This window comes from Sceloporus undulatus, chromosome 2, assembly GCF_019175285.1.
Source record: "Sceloporus undulatus isolate JIND9_A2432 ecotype Alabama chromosome 2, SceUnd_v1.1, whole genome shotgun sequence".
Classification (NCBI taxonomy): domain Eukaryota; kingdom Metazoa; phylum Chordata; class Lepidosauria; order Squamata; family Phrynosomatidae; genus Sceloporus; species Sceloporus undulatus.
The window spans coordinates 241,810,958-241,830,177 of record NC_056523.1 but is presented as its reverse complement, the minus strand read 5'-3'; the positions used below and the strand labels follow the sequence as shown (position 1 = coordinate 241,830,177).

Genomic DNA, 19,220 nt, shown 5'->3' with positions numbered 1-19,220 from the left:
GATCTGTTATATATATTATAGCCTACTTCACAGATATTGATATGTGTTGGAGAATGGGAATAGTATGTAGCAATTTTTGTCCCTAAAGAGACCTATATAAATGATTGTTAATATTGAAGTATCTAAGAAGCTGCCGATCCTGATTGATGGACAGTGAGGCTTTTTTCTTGCATTCTCTCTTGTCTGTCTGTTTCTTTCCCTGTATTGTGTTCTTTTTCTTTATCTTTGTCTCTTCCTCTCTTCTTCTCTCTCTCTGTCTGGCTATCTTCTATGTACATGCGCATGTGCGTACACACACATAACTGGAGCAGTTCAGAGTGAATATTTTAAAAGATTTTGATATGAAAGACAGTAAACATTCAGTTAGATAAATCTAATGTGAAGTTTTATGGTTTGTGTAATATTTTAATTGATTTTAATACTTTAATATTTAATATTTTACCATTTTGAATTATTTGTTTTTAAAATTAACTTTTATATTTATACTTTTAACACACTTTTTATATAGTTTTTAAAAATCTGTATTGTTTTAAAAACTGATGTTAGCCACCTTGAATCCCATTATTGGGAGAAAGGTGAGATATAAATGGATGATGATAACGATGTTCCCTACCATCTCTTGAGTATTTTTGGCTAAGAAAACCCTATGAAAATCATGGGATCGCCATAAGTCGACAGGACATGAAGGTGCGTGGAGGCACATGCACATGCAAACATACACACACCACTTTCATTCTTGTTGTTGAGGGTGTTTGTGTGCTTGTTTGGTAATGTTACCTTAGCTTGAAACTCATCCAGGGTTCAAGCTGTTTAGAAACCTTCCTTCACCATGCAGTGCTGTCTGCCCACATTAATGAACCCTTTTCAGCTCAGGGTCCAAATTCTAATTTGGGAAGAGTCTCATTGACTGCATTCCTGCAGAGGGCAGGGCTAAAGGCAGGTGACAAAGGAGATTATCACACATGTAATTCGCACCAGGATAGATGCAGGTTGTAACCATGAGTGATAGATTTTATCACACTGCCACATGCTTGGGCATTTGGCAGCCCATATCCAACCTGGGCAGCTTTTTAAGAATGGGAAAATCCTGTTCGTGAAAAGTGCCGGAGAAGCTTGGGTTGGATTCAGGCTGCTTACTGCACCACTGTGTCTTGATTCAGCTCTTAGTTTGTATTCATGTGTAGGATTATATATATAAATGTTACATAAATCACAGTTTTTATGTGCTTCAACTCAGATTGCTACATATTCTGCAATGAATATTTTGTGTAATACAAACTAAATGCTAGAATGGATTATAAACATTCTAGTTTTTTTGGATCAAGTATGTTTTCTGTTGCTCCAGAAATTAGAACATTGAACCAATGGATTCAAATGACAAGAAAAGAGATTCTACCCAAACACCAGGAAAAAGTGTGTATCGTAAGAGAAGTTCAACTGTGGAATAGATTGCCTCAGAGGGTGGTGGATACTTCAGTTTTAGAGATCTTTAGAAAGAGGTTGGATGAGTATCTTTCAGGAGTGCTTTAGTTGTGTATTCCTGCATGGCAGGAGATTGGACTCAGTGCCCCTTGTGGACCCTTCCAGTGCTGAGTCTATGATTTTAAGTTGATATTTAGACAGCATATAACTTTAACAGTAGAAAATATAGATTCTTAGCAGCAGGGAAATACGACTGTCTGCATGTCTCTCAAGAATCAAGTCTGCAAGACTCTGAAGTGCTTAGACTGTCTCATAAAAAGTATAAGGGACAGTAAACATATTTGCTTGGGTGTGCAGGGAGAAGAACAGGTATAGTTAAATCCCTAAAGCCTGATCCATGTGATCAAATAACTGGTGTAATTGAATACCACTGGCATTATTTGGTCAGGTATACAAATTGTTTTTTGTGTGTGTGTCATTACCGGTGATATCTCAGTGGGACAAACAAATTTCTATTAGAGGAGGTAGTTGCAGGGATGTCATAAAGACTGTTTTGTTGTGAATGATCATGTTTGTCTCTTTGCTAGTTAAATGTAGGTGTTTCTTGTTTTCCTAGCTTTGTTGTCTGGGGGAAAGAACTCTTCCCCTCCCCCAAGAGTAATTATTTACTTATAAATACTAAATCAGGCATCTGATAAGTATGAAGCATTTTAAATTGTTTACATTTGTTCTAAATTAAGTGAACAGCAGCTGTAAATAATTATTTGATCAGTGAAGTTACAGTAATTCTAGCATGGCAGAAATACAGGCCTGAACAAGTTGGAGCCTGTCAGGGGTATAAGCCTTGTGTTTTTCCTACATGCCCAGCTCTGCAAAAACAGAGGGGGTGTCACGCATCTGACAAGTCACAATACATGGCTGTGGGTTTCAGTTGTCTTGGTTGGTCACAGGATATGCAGGCCTGTTTAGCTTGAGAAATTTATTTGCACTCCCTTAAAGAACAATAGTGGAGGCAGAAAGATACTTGCTGGATGAAATATGATTTAAAGAATATGGCAGCTATGTGGATTTAAGGATTATGCAGACATATTCTGTATTAGATATATTCTCCTTCAGCAGTTCATATCTTTGGTCTCCATATTAATAATGCTGCCTGCCTACTCAGAGCCTTCATGTTGCATTCCCTTGGCTAGAATATCTGCCGTTGTTTGTTTTTCAATGCTTTTGGAAGATAGGGAAGGCTACAGAAAGGTCAGATGGACTTGTAACAGCATATGCTGAGTAGTTAAGCTCTAAGAACAGAAGGTAGGTATAATATACAGTTAATCTCTGGCAATTTTAAAAAACAAATTAGCACTAACAGAAGCACATCATTCATAGTTCTGTCCCCAAGGAACTGACAGTAGGAACCAAGCACTTGCAGTACACTTTAGGCATTTATGTAGAGCTTAAAATGTTCTATAAGGTAATTAAAACAGTTGCCTGACATTCCAGAAGGTTCGCAGAACAGAATAAGAGCTCCTTATTTCAAAATGTGATGATGATTTTGAACTCTGTAGCAGTATCATTTTCTTTTTGTTCAGTTAATAAAAAGTAATAATAATTTGGGCGTGATCTTGAGGTGAGATAAGCTATTTACATTCATTCCTATATCATGTATAGTTTCAACAAGCTGAGGAAAAGAAGTATGTTTTATGTAGTCAGACTAGGGTTATGCAGTCTAGCCCCTCTATGGTTTGGACTACAGCTCCCATCACCGCCAGCCAACTTAGCTATTGTTAAGGAACTATTATTTATTTATTTCTTGAATTTATCCTGCCTTTATTCCAAATGGGATTCATGGTGATTTACAGTAATTTTAAAAGATACAGCTAAAACATTAGTGCACTAAAGTTAAAAAGGAATAAAATTTTAGTATCATTAAGGCCTTTCCAGAATAAAGTACTTGGCCATATAGTGATTTCACCAACATATTTTGTATTGTTCTACTATTCTGCCCATTGTTTATTAGATATTAATGGCTTATTTTAGGCAATTTTAAGTCTAACCTGTTTAATTCTTTTTAAAGGAGGGATATGGTATATATACTGTACTATTGTATGTAAAATGTTTTTAAATGTTATGAGCTGCTTTTATTGTTTTCACAAAAAACAAGATATAAATAAAAATATTTTATTTATTATTAAACACATGCTAGAAATGAATTAAAACACTTAAACATATTTAAAACATGGTTTCAATAAAAATAATAATAAAATAAAAAGATTAGGAAACAGCACACCCTTTACACACACACACACACACACACTACAGTTCCATAACATTCACAGTTCAAAAACCTGCCTAAATAAAAATGTCTTCACTTGTCAGTGGAAAAAGAGCACAGAGAGATCCAGTTGGTTCTCCCATGAAAAGGAGTTCCACAGTCTGGGAGTAACCATAGAGAAGATATGTCCAGATAAATGTATGCACGTTTTTGTGTGGCCATCGCTTGGTTAACATACTTCACTCAATTTTCATGTTTATGCTATTTTGCTAGCTCTTAATTTAAAGTGAAATTGTCTGTTCTCCACCCCCTTCCCATTCTATTTACTGTATACGATTATTAATTAATTAATTAATTAATTATTGATACTAGTACATCACAATAATAAGGGGGACATCGCTATCTTTACTGTTTTGAAAGAATAATCTTTGTATAGCCTTAATATACATTGTATTTCACCAAAGCTCTCCAGTAATCTTTTTTTAACATGGGAGAAAAGTGGTGTGTGTATGTTTAATGTTTCAGTGCTGGACCTTTGAAGGCTGGGAGGTTGCAAGTTGTACCATGCACTTCTTCCTGTTTTGATGTGCATTCTAGTACATTACAGAGGAATGTTTTAGGGGTTATATGTTAGTATATACACACCCACACAACCACCATAATATGCATTTTAAGTCTTTAAATCAAATGTTGTTAAGTTATATGTTAAATTTGTTTATTTTTCTTTCACCTTGCAAAGATTGCTCATTGAAGCATAGAATCTAATTAAATCCAAATCACTGATCTATGGATTAATTTTTCAAACACTTTCAGATGATGGGAGGAAAAAAATGTGACATCTATTGGCAATTTGTATTTGTTTATTGTTTCTGCTAGGGTTGAGATGTAAAATTTCCAGAAATTTTGAAGCTGTGGGAAACATTTTTTTGAAAAAAGTGAATTTTGGGGACAATTGAAAGATTAAAAGTAATTTTGGTACTTTAGAAACATAAAATTATTTATATATAAATTATTTTGATATAAATACTACATTTGATTTAGTAAAATAGTTTGTTCGGAATATAATTAAAATTTTAACTCTTTCTCTCTCTCTCTCTCTCTCTATATATATATATGTGTGTGTGTGTGTGTGTGTGTGTGTGTGTGTATTTGTTGCAAATGGTGTATAAGGTACTCAACTGTCAGGAACACCTCTTTAATTTGCCAGTTTGAGAAGCAGGGAGAGAAATCCAATAAAAACAGAAGATAATATTGACATTAGTAAAACAATGAAAATTATTTGGTCTCCGCTAGTTCTCTGTAGTATTAAGCATACCATCCTCATAACCACAAAATGAACTGACAAAAGGAATCCAAGACCAGGAATTATAATGATCTAATACTGTACACATTGTTACATAACATCTTCCTCTTACATAGTTTTTTGAAATGATTTTGGAACAGTAAATATGTAAACACTTTGTTTTACATATTTTATTTATCATTTAAAAAGCAAATATTTTATAATCCATTTTTTCAATCTTTCAGGGTGGGGGAAACTACAGAATAAAGGGAGGAACCTCATTCTCACCTCCCATTTTTTTCTGCTTTTCTTTGCCTAGGCTTCCACATCTCGTATGTCAGTGATAATTTGATATTTGTGTTTTTAAAAATCTCTTGAATTACATGTGGAAGTAGCTCTGCTTCAAGGATAGCCTGCTAACTTTTATCGTTTCATTATTGGGAATACCTGTTGTAACAACAGTACTTTATGGGAGAATATGCTTTCTTCAGATATCTAATTAAATATTAGTGCTTAAATCGTTGGCATTCAGGAAAAAAAATTTGTTTGTCATTTTGTTTTGTGCTGCAGGCTATATGTCTCCTCATCCATCTCCATTGGGTGCACCAGAGCATGTGTCTAGTCCAATGTCTGGAGGAGGCCCAACACCACCTCAGATGCCACCCACCCAGCCAGGACCCATGATGCCAGGAGATCCACAAGCGATGAGTCAACCCACTAGAGGGCCTTCACCATTCAGTCCTGTTCAGTTGCATCAACTCCGAGCTCAGATTCTAGCATACAAGATGCTGGCTAGAGGTCAGCCATTGCCTGAAAATCTGCAACTTGCTGTACAAGGCAAGAGGACACTGCCTGGGATTCAGCAGCAACAAACGCTTTACAAGCCATCTGGTAAAGTACTACACTGTTGATCAGTTCCATTTATTTCTACACAAGGATGAGGGCAACAAGTGGCATCAGTTAATTATTTAAGCATGTTAAGAATAAGAGCCCAGTCCCATCCGTATATGATGATGCAGCATATATCATAGGATGCCTGCCAGGGACAACAGAGCCCTATTTTTTCCCTTTTTTAGGTTGGTGCATTCTGCATGAGCACATCCAAAATCAATGCTTGGGTTATAAGAGAGAATTACAGGGAATAAGAGAGTCTGTGTAGTCTCAGGAATGCTAAAGGAGCAATGCACTGTAGTTGATTACTCCCTCATGCCAACTGTCTAGGGCATTAGAACCAGCATTCAGATTCATTATTACTGTTGCCCCCTTACTCCCCTTCAGTTTCTTTTCTATTGCCCATGCTAGCTGGTCAAGGAATTTCTTTCTCTCTCTACCTATCTGGCATTAAATTAACAATCAGTTCATTAATAGCATTCCATAGCATTGAACCATGGCAGTTAAAGTTTTATTAAACTGGATTATTTCTGTAGTGCAGATGCAGATTTAGATACCTTTCAGATTCTACATTGAAAAGTATTGGTATATTTAGGTTTAGAACATGAGAGCAAAGATGGAAGTTAGAAAAACAGCCAGTAATGTGCCAGCCATGTTGCAAAAGGTTACAGCTAAAGCTTTGGAGACTCCAGCGCCAGGGTTATTCACAAAACCTTTGAATCAGAATGGGAGCCAACACTTAATTCTAAAAAAACGTTGAAGTTTCAGCAGAGGCTTGTACACTTTGGATAGAAAAACAGTGGAACAATTGTCTACCTCAGTTGGCTGATCCTATTTCCACATTAGCTTCCAGTGCAATTGCCTCACATGATGGTGACATGTTATTAAGGATGCTGATACAAAGAGGATAGATGCAGCATTGAAAAGATCTCATGTGGTGTGGCACTGTCCATTAGAGCCTCAGCTGCTAACTCAATGTTTACCAGGGTAGGCTTGCTATGGGCTCTAGTGCAAGGTCAGTTCAAAGAGCATTGTATAACTTGGAAAAGTTTTTACAGTATGTGGCTGATGCAGTTTATGATGAAGCAGCTTTCACAGCACTCTCGATTACTACAACTACAGTGGATCATGGATTGCTGTGATTATTTAGTTGTTTTCTATGCTCCCTTTCCCTCAGAAAGGGACCCAAGGCAGCTCATAGATAAAGCACTGTTGAAAGCATTGGGAGGCAGATCATAAATCTAGAGTGAATTTGGTCAATACTCCAAGCGAAAATTATTATGTGATGGGGAATGCTCTAGAAAAGGTTTTAGTAGAAGGTAAAGTTAAGAAAGCAGGTGCTTTCTATGGCACAAAAAATTAAAATAGAGGGATTTAAAGATCAAATAACTATTGCTTTTGAATAGGTACAGGATAACAGAAACAAAGATACCATATATATTCAACTACATGTCAACTTCATGTATAAGTTGAGGGCAGGTTTGGGGACCATAGTTATGGATTTTTATATGACCCATAGAAAAGTCGAGGGTAAAACATAGAGACATGTAACAAAGGATCTAATGGATGAAGCAAAGGAAAACAATGCCAGAGAACTTACAAAATTCCAGCAGGCGTAGCTGTTTGAGCTCACATTAAAGGTGAGATGGATGAGAGAGTAGATGGGGGGTCAGCGCATCCAAAACAGATTACACTCTTGCCTTTCACCAGGGGATGGTTCCTTTTTAAATAAGAGTTAAAGTACCGTACAGTGTTTACAGTGACCCATGGATAAGTTGACTCAGGTCGTTTGGGCCAATTTTTTACTAAATTTTTTAGACTTATACATGTGTATACACAGTAGTTCAGAAACAGCTACAAACAATAATGGAACAGAAATAGATTCCAATTTAGACAGCAAAGTCGCCAGTAGTCATAAAGAGGAATAGGTCACTGCAGTAAAGGTGGCAGGCAGTAATGCTGACTTGAGAGATCCAGCAGTGGGGTGGGAGTGGTTGGGGAGAATGATTCACTTTGGTAACCTTTGGAAGTATATAACAACAATCAAATGAGTGCTTCATGTAGTTGAAAAGGGGTGCAAGATCATTGTTTCAAGAAGAACAAAGGGAAGATGTTTTCCTCTGTCAGTACCCAAAAGTGAAAACAAAAGACAAATAGTACAGACTAGGATTCAGCATTTACTACAGAGTGGAGCAGTAGAATAAGTTCGCTTGAATCAGAGGTTCAAGGGAATTTATTGAATTTTCTCTACTGTCCTGAAGCACAGTGGATGAAACAGATCTATCTTGGACTTAAAATTCCTAAACTCCTATGTGCAATATCAGAGGTACAAAACTGAGACACTGCAAATGATTTTAGAAAATTTAGGCTTGAATGATTACTGATGCAGAGATTTACGACAAGCTTAATTCCTATGTGTTACAAGTGCAGGAAATACTTAAGGTTCAAATACAATGGCTGTCATTATCAATGCATTGCCTTTTGATCTCGCTTTAGCACCCAATGTATTTACCAAAGTACCAGTTCCTTTAATAGCATTTCTCAGGCAGCATGGAATACAATTGTTTTCCTGCTGAGACGACATCTTGCTAAAGCTGGGTGCAGAAAAAAAGACATAGCTAGATCTTGAGTTAACTTTGAATTGTCAATCTAATGGATTTCTGATAAATTTCCAAAATAATCAACTGGTGTCACCACAGGTAAAAGCTCATCATGGGATGGAGATAAACACTGAGACAGGTTGTCTTTATCTTTATGTTGAAAATGCAACATAAAGGAGGAAGTTTTTTGAGCTCATGTGAGGAGTCCCTTCAAGATGGCTAGGATTCTTTTTTCAGCTTAGAATTGTTTTGTCCTTCCTTTGATATGATTATCTTTTAGTATGAAATAGATAAATTGTGCTGAAATTTAAAACCATGTAGGTTGCATTTGCACTGTAGAAATAGTCCAGGTTTACACCACTTCAATTGCCATGGTTCCATGCTAGGGAGTTCTGGGAATTGTAGTTTGTTGTGGCACCAGAGCTTTGACAGTGAGGGCTAAATATCTCACAAAACTACATAGCAAAGAGCCATGATAATTAAAGTGGTATCAAACTGTGTTATTTCTACAATACAAATGCAGCCTACACATTATCAAAAAACCCAGACTCTTTAAAGTACTGTAAGTACACATATACATATATACACACCGTAACATGCACAAGAGCAAGTGGTAAGCAGACTCTCTGAAAGTGAAAGTGTATTTATGAACATGTGTTTATATTTCATACTAAAATTCACAACTGTGATATAAAATATATTTAGTTTATTTCTTTTGTGTGGCACTTTCTAATAAAAATATTTTCTTCCCTTTTTAAGTGGTTGTTCCTGTAGCTGGACCAGGGGTAGTTTCAGGAATGCCAGGACACACTGCTCCTATGGCTCCAAAAACTTGGCCAGAAGGTAAAAATAATAATACAAACTGTTAAGAGCCCTTTAAATAACAAACAGTTAATACAGTGAATTTACCAGCTGAGTTGTAGTGCTGAAGGAAGACAACATGCTTTCTGGGAAATGGCACCAGAATATTCTATCCTAGATATACCAACTAAGATGCTCTTTTTATCTAAAAATACTGTCTCTTCCCATCTGAGATTTGTTTAATGGCTTCCACCTCTATTCTACTCCTCCCTTTCTTTCTTGAAAGTATAAAAGACCTTTAATTTTCTCATTGAAAATTCATTTAATGTTGGACTGTGACTTCATCCACACCGCTGAAACAATCCAGTTAGATAACGCTTTAACTGCCATGACTCTTTGCTATGGAATTCTGAGAATTATAGTTTGTTGTGGCACCAGAGCTCTCTGACAGAGAAGGAGAAATGTCTCATAAACAGTACAATTCCCAGAATTCCATAGCATTGAGTCCTGGCAGTTAAAGCAGTGTCAAACTGGATTATTTCCACAGTACAGATACAGCCTATAACTCCGGAGACCAAAGTTCAAACCCCTGCTTGGCTGTGGAAACATACCGGGTGACTATGGGTAACTCACACTCTCTCAGCCTCAGAGAAAGTCAAAGGTAGAAATCCCTCTGAACAAATCTTGCCAGGAAAACCCCATTATGAATTCACCTTAGGTTCTCCTTAAGTCAGAAATGACTTGAAGGCACACATCAACATAACAGTCACCTAGTGTCCTTTGAATTCAGTGTAGAAAACCACATTCATTCAGCTTCTGAAATCTTAAGCAGTATTATTTAAAATACACGTCAGATGTGTGGACAGCGGATAGATAGTTCTGAAGCCTAGCTACTGTGTCTTCATGGACTGCAAATCTTGATTCAAAAATAAACTAATTGGGTGGGCTGAATAGAAGCAGTTATTTTATTTCTGTTGTATTCTATCTGGAATCTCTATGGCTTTACTCATTTTCTCCTCCATTTCCTGTGTTTTCTGTTTGCTCATACAGTGATTAAGGAACAGTGATCATCCCTGGGAACCAATGACAGACTGTATGGGATTAGGACAAGAAAACAGAAATGTAGAGAGTCAAGGGATAGTGTTGTGGCTAGGATTTTGGTACTAGAGGTAGCTTCTTTTCTCTTTTTCCAAACACTGGTAGTAGTAGAAAATACTCTTTCTGTGGTTGCATCACAGTTTAGACAGGCACATTTATCCAACTTTCTAATTCTCTTCCATCTGAAAGTTGTATAAGAAAGGGAAAAAAATCCTTTAATTACAGTAACTTTTATCCACAAAGAATTATTGGAATGATCTTTCTGTTCTTTATGCCTCACAAAAATGAGTTTTGCATCTGTGCAGAAACTTGACTCTGAATATTCTAGTGCTGAGTAGCTTGGCAGGAAGCTATGCCCTGCCTACCACGCATGATCCAGACTACCAAGCTACTGTCACCCCAGTTTCTCTGTCTACTGGCAGAGTGACTTTCATTTAGTTGTTCTCCTGCTTTTCGCTGAGTAGTCTTCTCTTATGTATCTTGTTTCTCTTTGATCCTTCCTCCTTTTGTTTCTGATTTAGTCTTTCTTGTTCTAATTCTAGTTTTCCCATCTATTACTTAAAAAAAAACACCTTCCCTTTACCTCAGAATTCTTTCCTCCCTTTCTTATTTCTATGGCCTCTACCTCCTTTTGAAGCCTTGCTCCTCTTGTGGCTGGAAAGTCTCACTTTCTGAAGGACTGCCTTAGTGTCTGTTCTGCTTGGGAGAGGGTTACTTTGTCAAAACACGTCCCATTTGTGCTTCATTTTACGAGCCAAGCTTTGAAGAGTAGGGCCTTCTTGGAAGAAATTCCTTCAGGTAGCCTCCCAGGATGCTTCCAGAAAGCCTCCTCACTCTGCTTCAGCTTTGCTCCTCCAAGTCATGCAAGTCCAGAATGATGTCGGTGTAGAGAGAAGGCAAAGTTTGGCCAGCCTAGCAACAACCAGTAGGGAGGGAGCTGGGGCCAACTAGTCAAATTAAAGGCTGGAGAGGATAATTAGGACAGATAGAGTTAGAGTCAGATAGGGATGGTTAGGGGTAGAGTCCAGAAGTGAGTGACTCAGAGGACGTATAAAACTCTTAGAGAGGGGGTTGCTGTGGTGTAATATCCTGTGGGATATGGCTGGTACAGAACCAAGTTTAGGAAAGTAACCTAATATAAGGACTGTGTGGGTCCTGGATGAAAGTAATTATTGTTCTCCAGGGAGTGTTGTGAAGTAAACTGTAACTCTTAACAAAATGGAACCAAGAAAGCAAGACCTTGAAGTAACAAGTTCATAAAACATCTCAACAAGTGAAACATTGTTCAAACCATCTTTTAAATAAAGTTTTATTATTGTTCACATACAGCAGGGGTCCCCAAAATGTGCCCTTTAAAAGATTTTGGTCTTCAGCTCCCAGAAGCCTCAGCCATATTCTGGGAGATGAAGTCCAGAATCCCTTAAAGAGCACAGTTTGGCAACCATTAATGTACAGGCTTGTCTGGGACTTGAATAAGTAACCACGCTACAAACACAACTAGGGAATTAGTTGCACATATAAGTTGGTGTAGACAAAAGGAAGTGACCATCACACATAGGTGATAGTGTCACAAATTAATAAGGAAAAGATTTAAAAAAGTACAAGTGCGTGTCACAAATTAGTGGCAGCAGTGGGATAGCAAAACGCATTGTGTTGCTACAAGAGAAAAGCGTTGGGTGATTGTGTGTCACTGTAACAGTCAGTACCAATATTAGAGGCCCAACTAACCAGCTTGATACTCATAGTTCCAGTGGTCTCTGTGGCTTCACCTTCTGCTTTGGTCTCCACGGCTCCATCGACACTGATCCTATCTGCTGTTGTGGTTTAGACAGCTGGGCATCTGGGCTCAAGACAGAGTGTAAAGGATGGAGAGTCGGTTCATTCAAAATCAAGCTGCAAGCAACCAACTTCTTTGGGGCTTCCTTGGTGATCAGTGAAGAAAGGTGATGCAGGTCTGAAGAAAAGGTCTAAACATTCCAAATATGCTTTGATACTGACACTGGTGCCACCAGTTCCAATGCCTGCACCTTCTGTTTCAGCCACAGTCAATTTACCATTGGTACCTTCAGTACCAACTGACATAGAAGTCTCTCCTTTAATCAAGAAGTTAGAATGAACTGTGCCTACACCTCATGTTACAGTCTCGCCTCAACATCAGGCTTCACCTGTACATCATCCTTTTTCTCCTTCACTGAGAAAGAAGAAGTCTCCATTCCATATGTAACATTCAGGTCATTCTACCAAGAAAGAGAGAGAGAGAGAGACAGCATTGGTATCTCCATACACTGTGGTGTTGTACACCATTTGATATATACATAAACACTTATGGAGGGAGCATCCAGGCGCTTAGCACTCATATTCTCCCTCTTGCCAGGATTGGTACCATTACCAAGATTATCATCACTACAGAAGCTCCCTTCGCTATGGTTATCAGAGTCACTACAGGTCTGCATTGACACATCTCTGGTCTTCTTGACACCAGTTTCCTCTCACTGCTTTGAAACAACTGTCTATTTCTTCTCAGCGTCATCCTCTGTCTCTTACGAGCGCCTATAAAAAACCACATAAACTGTTGCCCAGCCTCCTGTCTCCAGTTCTACCCTTTTTAGACTTGATCTGGCTTCAGTCCTGGTCTCCTCATCCACCTCTATTTCTACCTCTACCATGTACACTGCTCCAGTAACGAGCATCATCCTCTTCATAGGTGTGGCTGGTGAGGACTTGGGAGAGAGCTTCTGTATGGCTACTCCCAGACTGTGGAACCCCTTCCACACGAGGTCAGGTCGGCCCCCTCCCTGCCAGCAGCTGAAGACATTTTTATTTAGACAGGCGTTCGGTAGATGAATTTTACTTGTGCTGTGTGCTGTAAATGCTTTTTATAGTTTTTACTAGTTTTAAGTGTGTTTTTAACTTATATTTTATTATTAATAATGCTTAATTATTGTTTAATTTTTTACTTCTGTCTTTTTAAATTATTATAACCGGCCTTGAATCCAGTTATGGGACAAAGCGGGATATAAAACTTTGAAATAAATAAATACATAAATAAATAAAAATTCTCAGATACTTCAGTCCTCTTTGAGACCCTCCATCCATGAAGCTGACAATTCCTGTTAGCATCCTAACAGGATCCTAAAAGTTGAGAAACTGGAACGTCTCCAAAGAAGGGCAACTAAAATGGTGAAGGGCCTGGAAACCATGCCTTATGATGAAAGACTTAGGTAGCTGGATATGTTTAGCCTGGAAAAGAGATGGTTAATAGCCCTGTTTAAGTATTTGAAGGAGTGTCACACTGAGGATAAAGCAAGTTTGTTTTCTGCTGCTCCAGAGACTAGAACACGGAACAATGGATGCAAGCTAGAGGAAAAGAGATTCCATCTCAACATTAGGAGGAACTTCCTGACAGTAAGAGCTGTTTGACAGTGGAACACACTCCCTTGAGAGTGGTGGAGTCTCCTTCTTTGGAGGTCTTTAAGCAGAGGCTGGATGGCCATCTGTAGGGAATGCTTTGATTGTGAGTTCCTGTGTGGCAGGGGATTGGACTGAATGGTCCTTAGGGTCTCTTCCAACTCTATGATTCTATCCTATCATCTCTTCTATGGTGGAGCAGACTTTCTAACCTTCTTCCAGTCAGACTCCTCAGGTTCAGACACACTCCTCTTGAGTCCTGTTGTTAAAAGGTTCCTCAACAGTCTAATGTACCTATGTCCTACAGTGAGTCCACACACACCATTTAGTCCCCCTTTGTTTGCCCCATGTGGATACACAAGGGGTACGGATTTCAAATCCTTGAAAACGGAGGGGCAACTGTAGTTACTGAAGTGGCAGTGCCAAAGAACAAACAAAACCAGTAGTCCAAAAAGTGGGCATATTTATGATCAAAATGTCTTTATGCAAAATACACACACATGTATGTATATGTATAAGTAGTTTTTTGTTTATTTAGACTCACATTCTTGTACATACTGATCCACTCTCCCATTTGTGCAAATCTTCATTTGCTATTGCATCTGAGATGTTTAATTATGATTGGTGCTTGTTCTCCAAACCAGAACTGGAAACCATGCTTCAGAATTGGTTTTCCTTTTGATATGGAGGATAAATATAAATCTTATTCATTTATTTATGTAAAATATTTAAAATTGTTTTGCAGTCACATTCTCAGGATAGTTACAAAAAGGTTAGTTTGATAATCAGACATAATGGTAAACTATGGCCTTCTCAAACCAAGATACTGGAGAGGAAATGGAGAACCGTAGATGGGAGGCGCTGTCCAAGAACCCAGTTCCCAAACTGGTTTATGTAAACCAGACTTCAGAGTTATATATTACTTAATTGGGTTTTGCTTTTGTATGGAAAATGTTTATTTCACACATGAACACTAGGAATTGTAGCATACCTGGATGCAGTTTAGAACTTTAAGCAGAATTTTCAGTATCTGACAAACTGATTAATGTGTGTGTGTGCACTGTTTCTTAAACTTTTTCCAGAATCAAAAACCATTTTGAGAATTTGATGAATGTTATTGAACCCCTCCCCATAAAAATGCGTATTGACACATTAAGATTTTTTTTGCATAACATTTATTGTATTGGAAGTTGAGTTCCTTCACACAAATAGAAAATAAAACCAATCTTTACATAGATTTTTCTTTATTTGTGTCTCTCTTATTTTTTCGTATACAATTTAATGACCACTTCCTTTGTGAATCAGAATTTTTATTAAATCGGTACATCTGCCAGATCACCTACCAGCCATGCACCAGCTTTGATTTCTTTATGTGTCACTGCAAATGCAAGCTGTTTCCTTCCCCCCTTAAAAATCATACTGAATGGCTGTAAATAAAGACAGATGTTTGTAATCCTAATGGCACATACATTTTCTTTAACTTCTGTCAACAAGAAACTATTCTAGATGTTATAAGATCATGATAATGATGATGATTGTACATTACCTGATCATATACAGTAGCATTACATGATATTCTGCTGTTCTTTGGAGTGAAACAATAGCTTAATAACATAATTTTCTCTCTCACACAAAGATAGTTTTCTCAGAAAAGCAATTGGAGGGGGGATGTTTTTTGTGTGCGCTTTGTTCACCACAGTGGCCTACCACTGCACTCAGGATCCAGGAATTAAGACGTTAACAATCTTTGCTTTATTGTATGAATTTTATTGTTGAAATGTCTTTGAACTTTTGACCTATATGTTGTACTAAAGGATCTAATGTTCAGTTATTCATTTTAGATAATTTTGGTCATATATTTTAACATTGGTACTTTTAATTTTCCAGGGCAAAGTGCAGATATGAATGTTTCTAGTACACCCCAAAAGCTTCCTGTTCCAGCCCCTAGTGGAAGACCTTCACCCGTGCCTGCCCCTGCCCAGCCTGCTACAGTGATGCCTGGTCCTTCTGTACCACAACCCACAACTGGTCAACCTTCGCCTATTGTTCAGCTACAGCAAAAACAGAACCGTATCAGTCCTATACAAAAGCCTCAAGGGCTGGACCCTGTTGAAATTCTCCAAGAACGGGAATATAGGTAATACTGAGACTATGATTTTTCACATTTATAACTTTGCTTTGTGAATTTAATTATAATATGATAAATATAATATTTTATATTATATTATATGATATAACATATTGAAACTTACGTAGTATATCGCAGCAATCATTATGTCATACCTTCTTGAATCAACCCAGGAACCATGTGGTACTATGGTACAAGCTGTGCAGTTAAGCATGTGTCTTCAGTTAGTGGTCTATAACATGTTTTAGATCATTAATACGTTTTAGAATTAAAAAACCTTTTGAGAGTGCCACACCAAATTGGCTGTCATGGGATGCAGGACTGTTCACAAATTGGCTAATCATAAAATACATCAGGCCCAAAAAATTGAGTATGAAGCTGAGGTTGCATTGAGTATGAAGCCTCGAAAATAACAAGTCATATATTTGCCCCACAAAACACAACTAAGTATTGGTAATAATTTCACAGAAAGGCAGACTAATAAGGCTCAGAGACAGAACACTTTGTCTGAGAAACTGACTCTCATTGCCTAAGTCATCAGCAGAGCAAGAATTCCTACTATCTGAGATGAGTGAATAAATGTAACTCCTCTTGTCAGTTGCTGCCTGGGCACCCAAACTGGATATGTTTACTCTCTAGAGAAAGTCCAAATGCCTTGCCTTTTTTCAGAATGAAGCATGATGGGAGAGGTGTCCATAGAGATTTCTATACACAAACAGTCTTTGCAGCCCACTTCTTCACTGTATCTTGTTCTGAGGAAGTATTCCTTGGTTAAGCATCGGTCACATATAAGTTGCTGTCTTCAACTGTAAAGGAGGTTACTATTTAAAGTGATACATCATTGGTATCTGTGCCCCTTAAGACTACACAGAATTAATAACAATTTATCAGATAGATGCTCAAGAGGTTGTAATACTGTTGGTAATTTGGAACATATGTGGGTTGGCTGTCCAAAAGTAATTCTATTTTCATTGGATGTTTATGATTCAATTAAGAAAATAAGTTTTAAATACAAGTTAGGCATGTGGGCTTCAACCGCTCTAGAAAAGCATGCCAGCTGTTTTTTGGCCATTGCAGTTCTCATTAGCATGCTCCTAAAGTTAATGTTAATTGCCTTTTCCTCACACAGAGTCTTCAAGTACATTCTCTGCCCCTTTTATGGAAGATAGTTTATCCACCACTCTGACACCCATCTTTCATGTAAAATATTGTTTGTTTCCATTCCATATGTGTAACATGACTCATCAAATCAGGCACAAGTCACTAGGGTAACTTATTTATGCATTGTTCAATCCAAGGGAGACAGAGTAGGAGTTCTTTCAAGCATTAGGTGGGCTATATTTGACATCATCTCAGAGGTTGTGGGGCTCTAGTTTACTTGCGTGATACACAAATATTATATATTCTCCCATGGGTTTGTTGCATAAAGTTTTGTCAGATATTTTCTGTATTGGTTTGATTTGTCTAGTTGTTTGTAATGTGTAGTTCTCCTATTCTTGTAAAGAGTGCAAGTAAGAATAATTTTCATCCTAAATAAAAGAAAACAGCACAATTGAGATTGCATTATTGTAACAATACTTCCACTCAAAATGATATCTGTTAATGTCGTGCAAATCTGGTTTTGGTTGGGTAGGCTCCTAAGGCTCACAGAATGTATTTCACACTTAGGCTGCACATGCATTGCAGAAATAATCCAGTCGACACCATTTTAAACGCATGGCTCAGTGCTATGGATTTCTGGGAATTGTAGTTTGTTGTGGTACCAGAGCTCTCTGGCAGAGAAGGCTAAATGTCTCACAAAAGTACAATCCCTAGAATGCCATAGCATTGAACCATGGCACCTAACGTGATATCAGACTGGATTATTTCTGCAGTGTTGATGCAGCCTTAGTAGAATTTAGGATAGTGCCACCAAGGGAATCCATGCTGTCCATAAGACTGCCTTGTTGTGGGGGCCTTCTGGAGTGCAGTAGCCTTGACTTGTCCTGGAACATGTCAGTAAAGGACAGCTACATATGGATGATGGTCTCAGAGCTCTCTTAAAAGCTTCAGTCCATCATTTTTTAAAAAACAAACAAAAACAAAACAGTTTTGATACTATCAAGCACAGGAGGTCATATGTAGTGTCTGTCAAATTGATTGTGCTTTGCACACTTTGGTTTAAAATAAAATTATAGCATCCTTGCCTATTGTTAATTTTTTTATTGGACTAAGAAAGAATATAGTTAATCCCACATCTTTAGAAATCTCTCTATAAAATCTTTATATTTTTAAAAGTGTTGAGAATAGTTCTTCTTATTTTGGTATTTGAAACTGGGCCAGCATGATAAATTTATGCCATAGTTCTTATAAAGCACTCATAACCATTTAAAAAAAAAAAATCAAGTGCTGCTTTAATCTTAATGAATAAGTCTTGTAAAACTAATAATGTGCAGTGTAATTTAATGTCATTCTTCTATGTCGAAAGCTTCTTTTCTTCTCATTGCTAATAAAAAAATTGCATACGCTATTGTCCCAAAATTATGAGCACAGTGGATTATGTCACTGGATCCTTTTTATCATCTGACAAAAGTGTTCACAGTAGAAAGGTTTTCTGGCTCCTGAAGTATCCATCCTGCTGCAAAGCACCCATTCCAAAAGTCCTGGGGCCTGTAATCTAACATTTGTTGTTCGTGCACAGTTGATTCAAGGGGATGCCCTTTTGCAAAAGGATCTTTATCTTCAGTTCCAATTCAGAATTCACTTTCTGCGTGGATGAAGATAAATAACTGCACTGTGGAGATTAATTAAATATATTTTGGGCAGGATTAAATCCCTGAAGCACTTGTAAATGGCGGCTTCATGCAACCGCTTTCCTCGTTGACCCTATCTCATGATTGAATGACTTAATAGCTTTTAATATTTCTCCCTGAGTATAAGAATAGTTTTTTTTTTCATATTTTCCAAGGATTAGGCAGCAAGCATGATTTAAATATTGGTGCATGTATTTTAGGTGAAAGTGCCTGTCATGAAGACTTTTAAAATAGAGCACTAATTAGAATTTCTTGTAAAGGGTATTACTAGTAGCAATTTAAAGAAACAAGGACCTGCCAGTCCCTTCTGTTTTAATGTTATGTGAAAGTCCTTTGGCTGCTGATTCTAAATTTTTAGCAATGCCAAGATAAAATTATTTTTAAATTAGTGCTAGTGCCAACAATTTGGAATTGCTGGCATCTCTGTGTTTGTCAATCCGTCCTTCTTGCTTATATGTATTTCACTTGTTGTTGTTGTTGTTGTTGTTTGCTTTCAAGTCATTTCTGACTTATGGTGATCCTAAGACAAACC

The 19,220-nt window shown here is 37.5% G+C and overlaps 1 protein-coding gene across 2 annotated transcripts in view; it reads left to right on the top strand.

Annotated features, from left to right (window-relative positions):
- The window catches only part of SMARCA2 (SWI/SNF related, matrix associated, actin dependent regulator of chromatin, subfamily a, member 2), a 183,256-nt gene that overhangs the window by 43,986 nt on the left and 120,050 nt on the right, over positions 1-19,220 (top strand). For both annotated transcript variants that reach the window (XR_006101758.1, XM_042447930.1), the window contains exons 4-6: positions 5,541-5,861; positions 9,221-9,304; positions 15,656-15,905. Coding sequence is in view for 1 of the 2 variants with exons in the window: in XM_042447930.1 (XP_042303864.1) it covers positions 5,541-5,861; positions 9,221-9,304; positions 15,656-15,905 (655 nt within the window). In the remaining variant the exon portion in view is untranslated. The remainder of the gene's footprint in view (positions 1-5,540; positions 5,862-9,220; positions 9,305-15,655; positions 15,906-19,220) is intronic.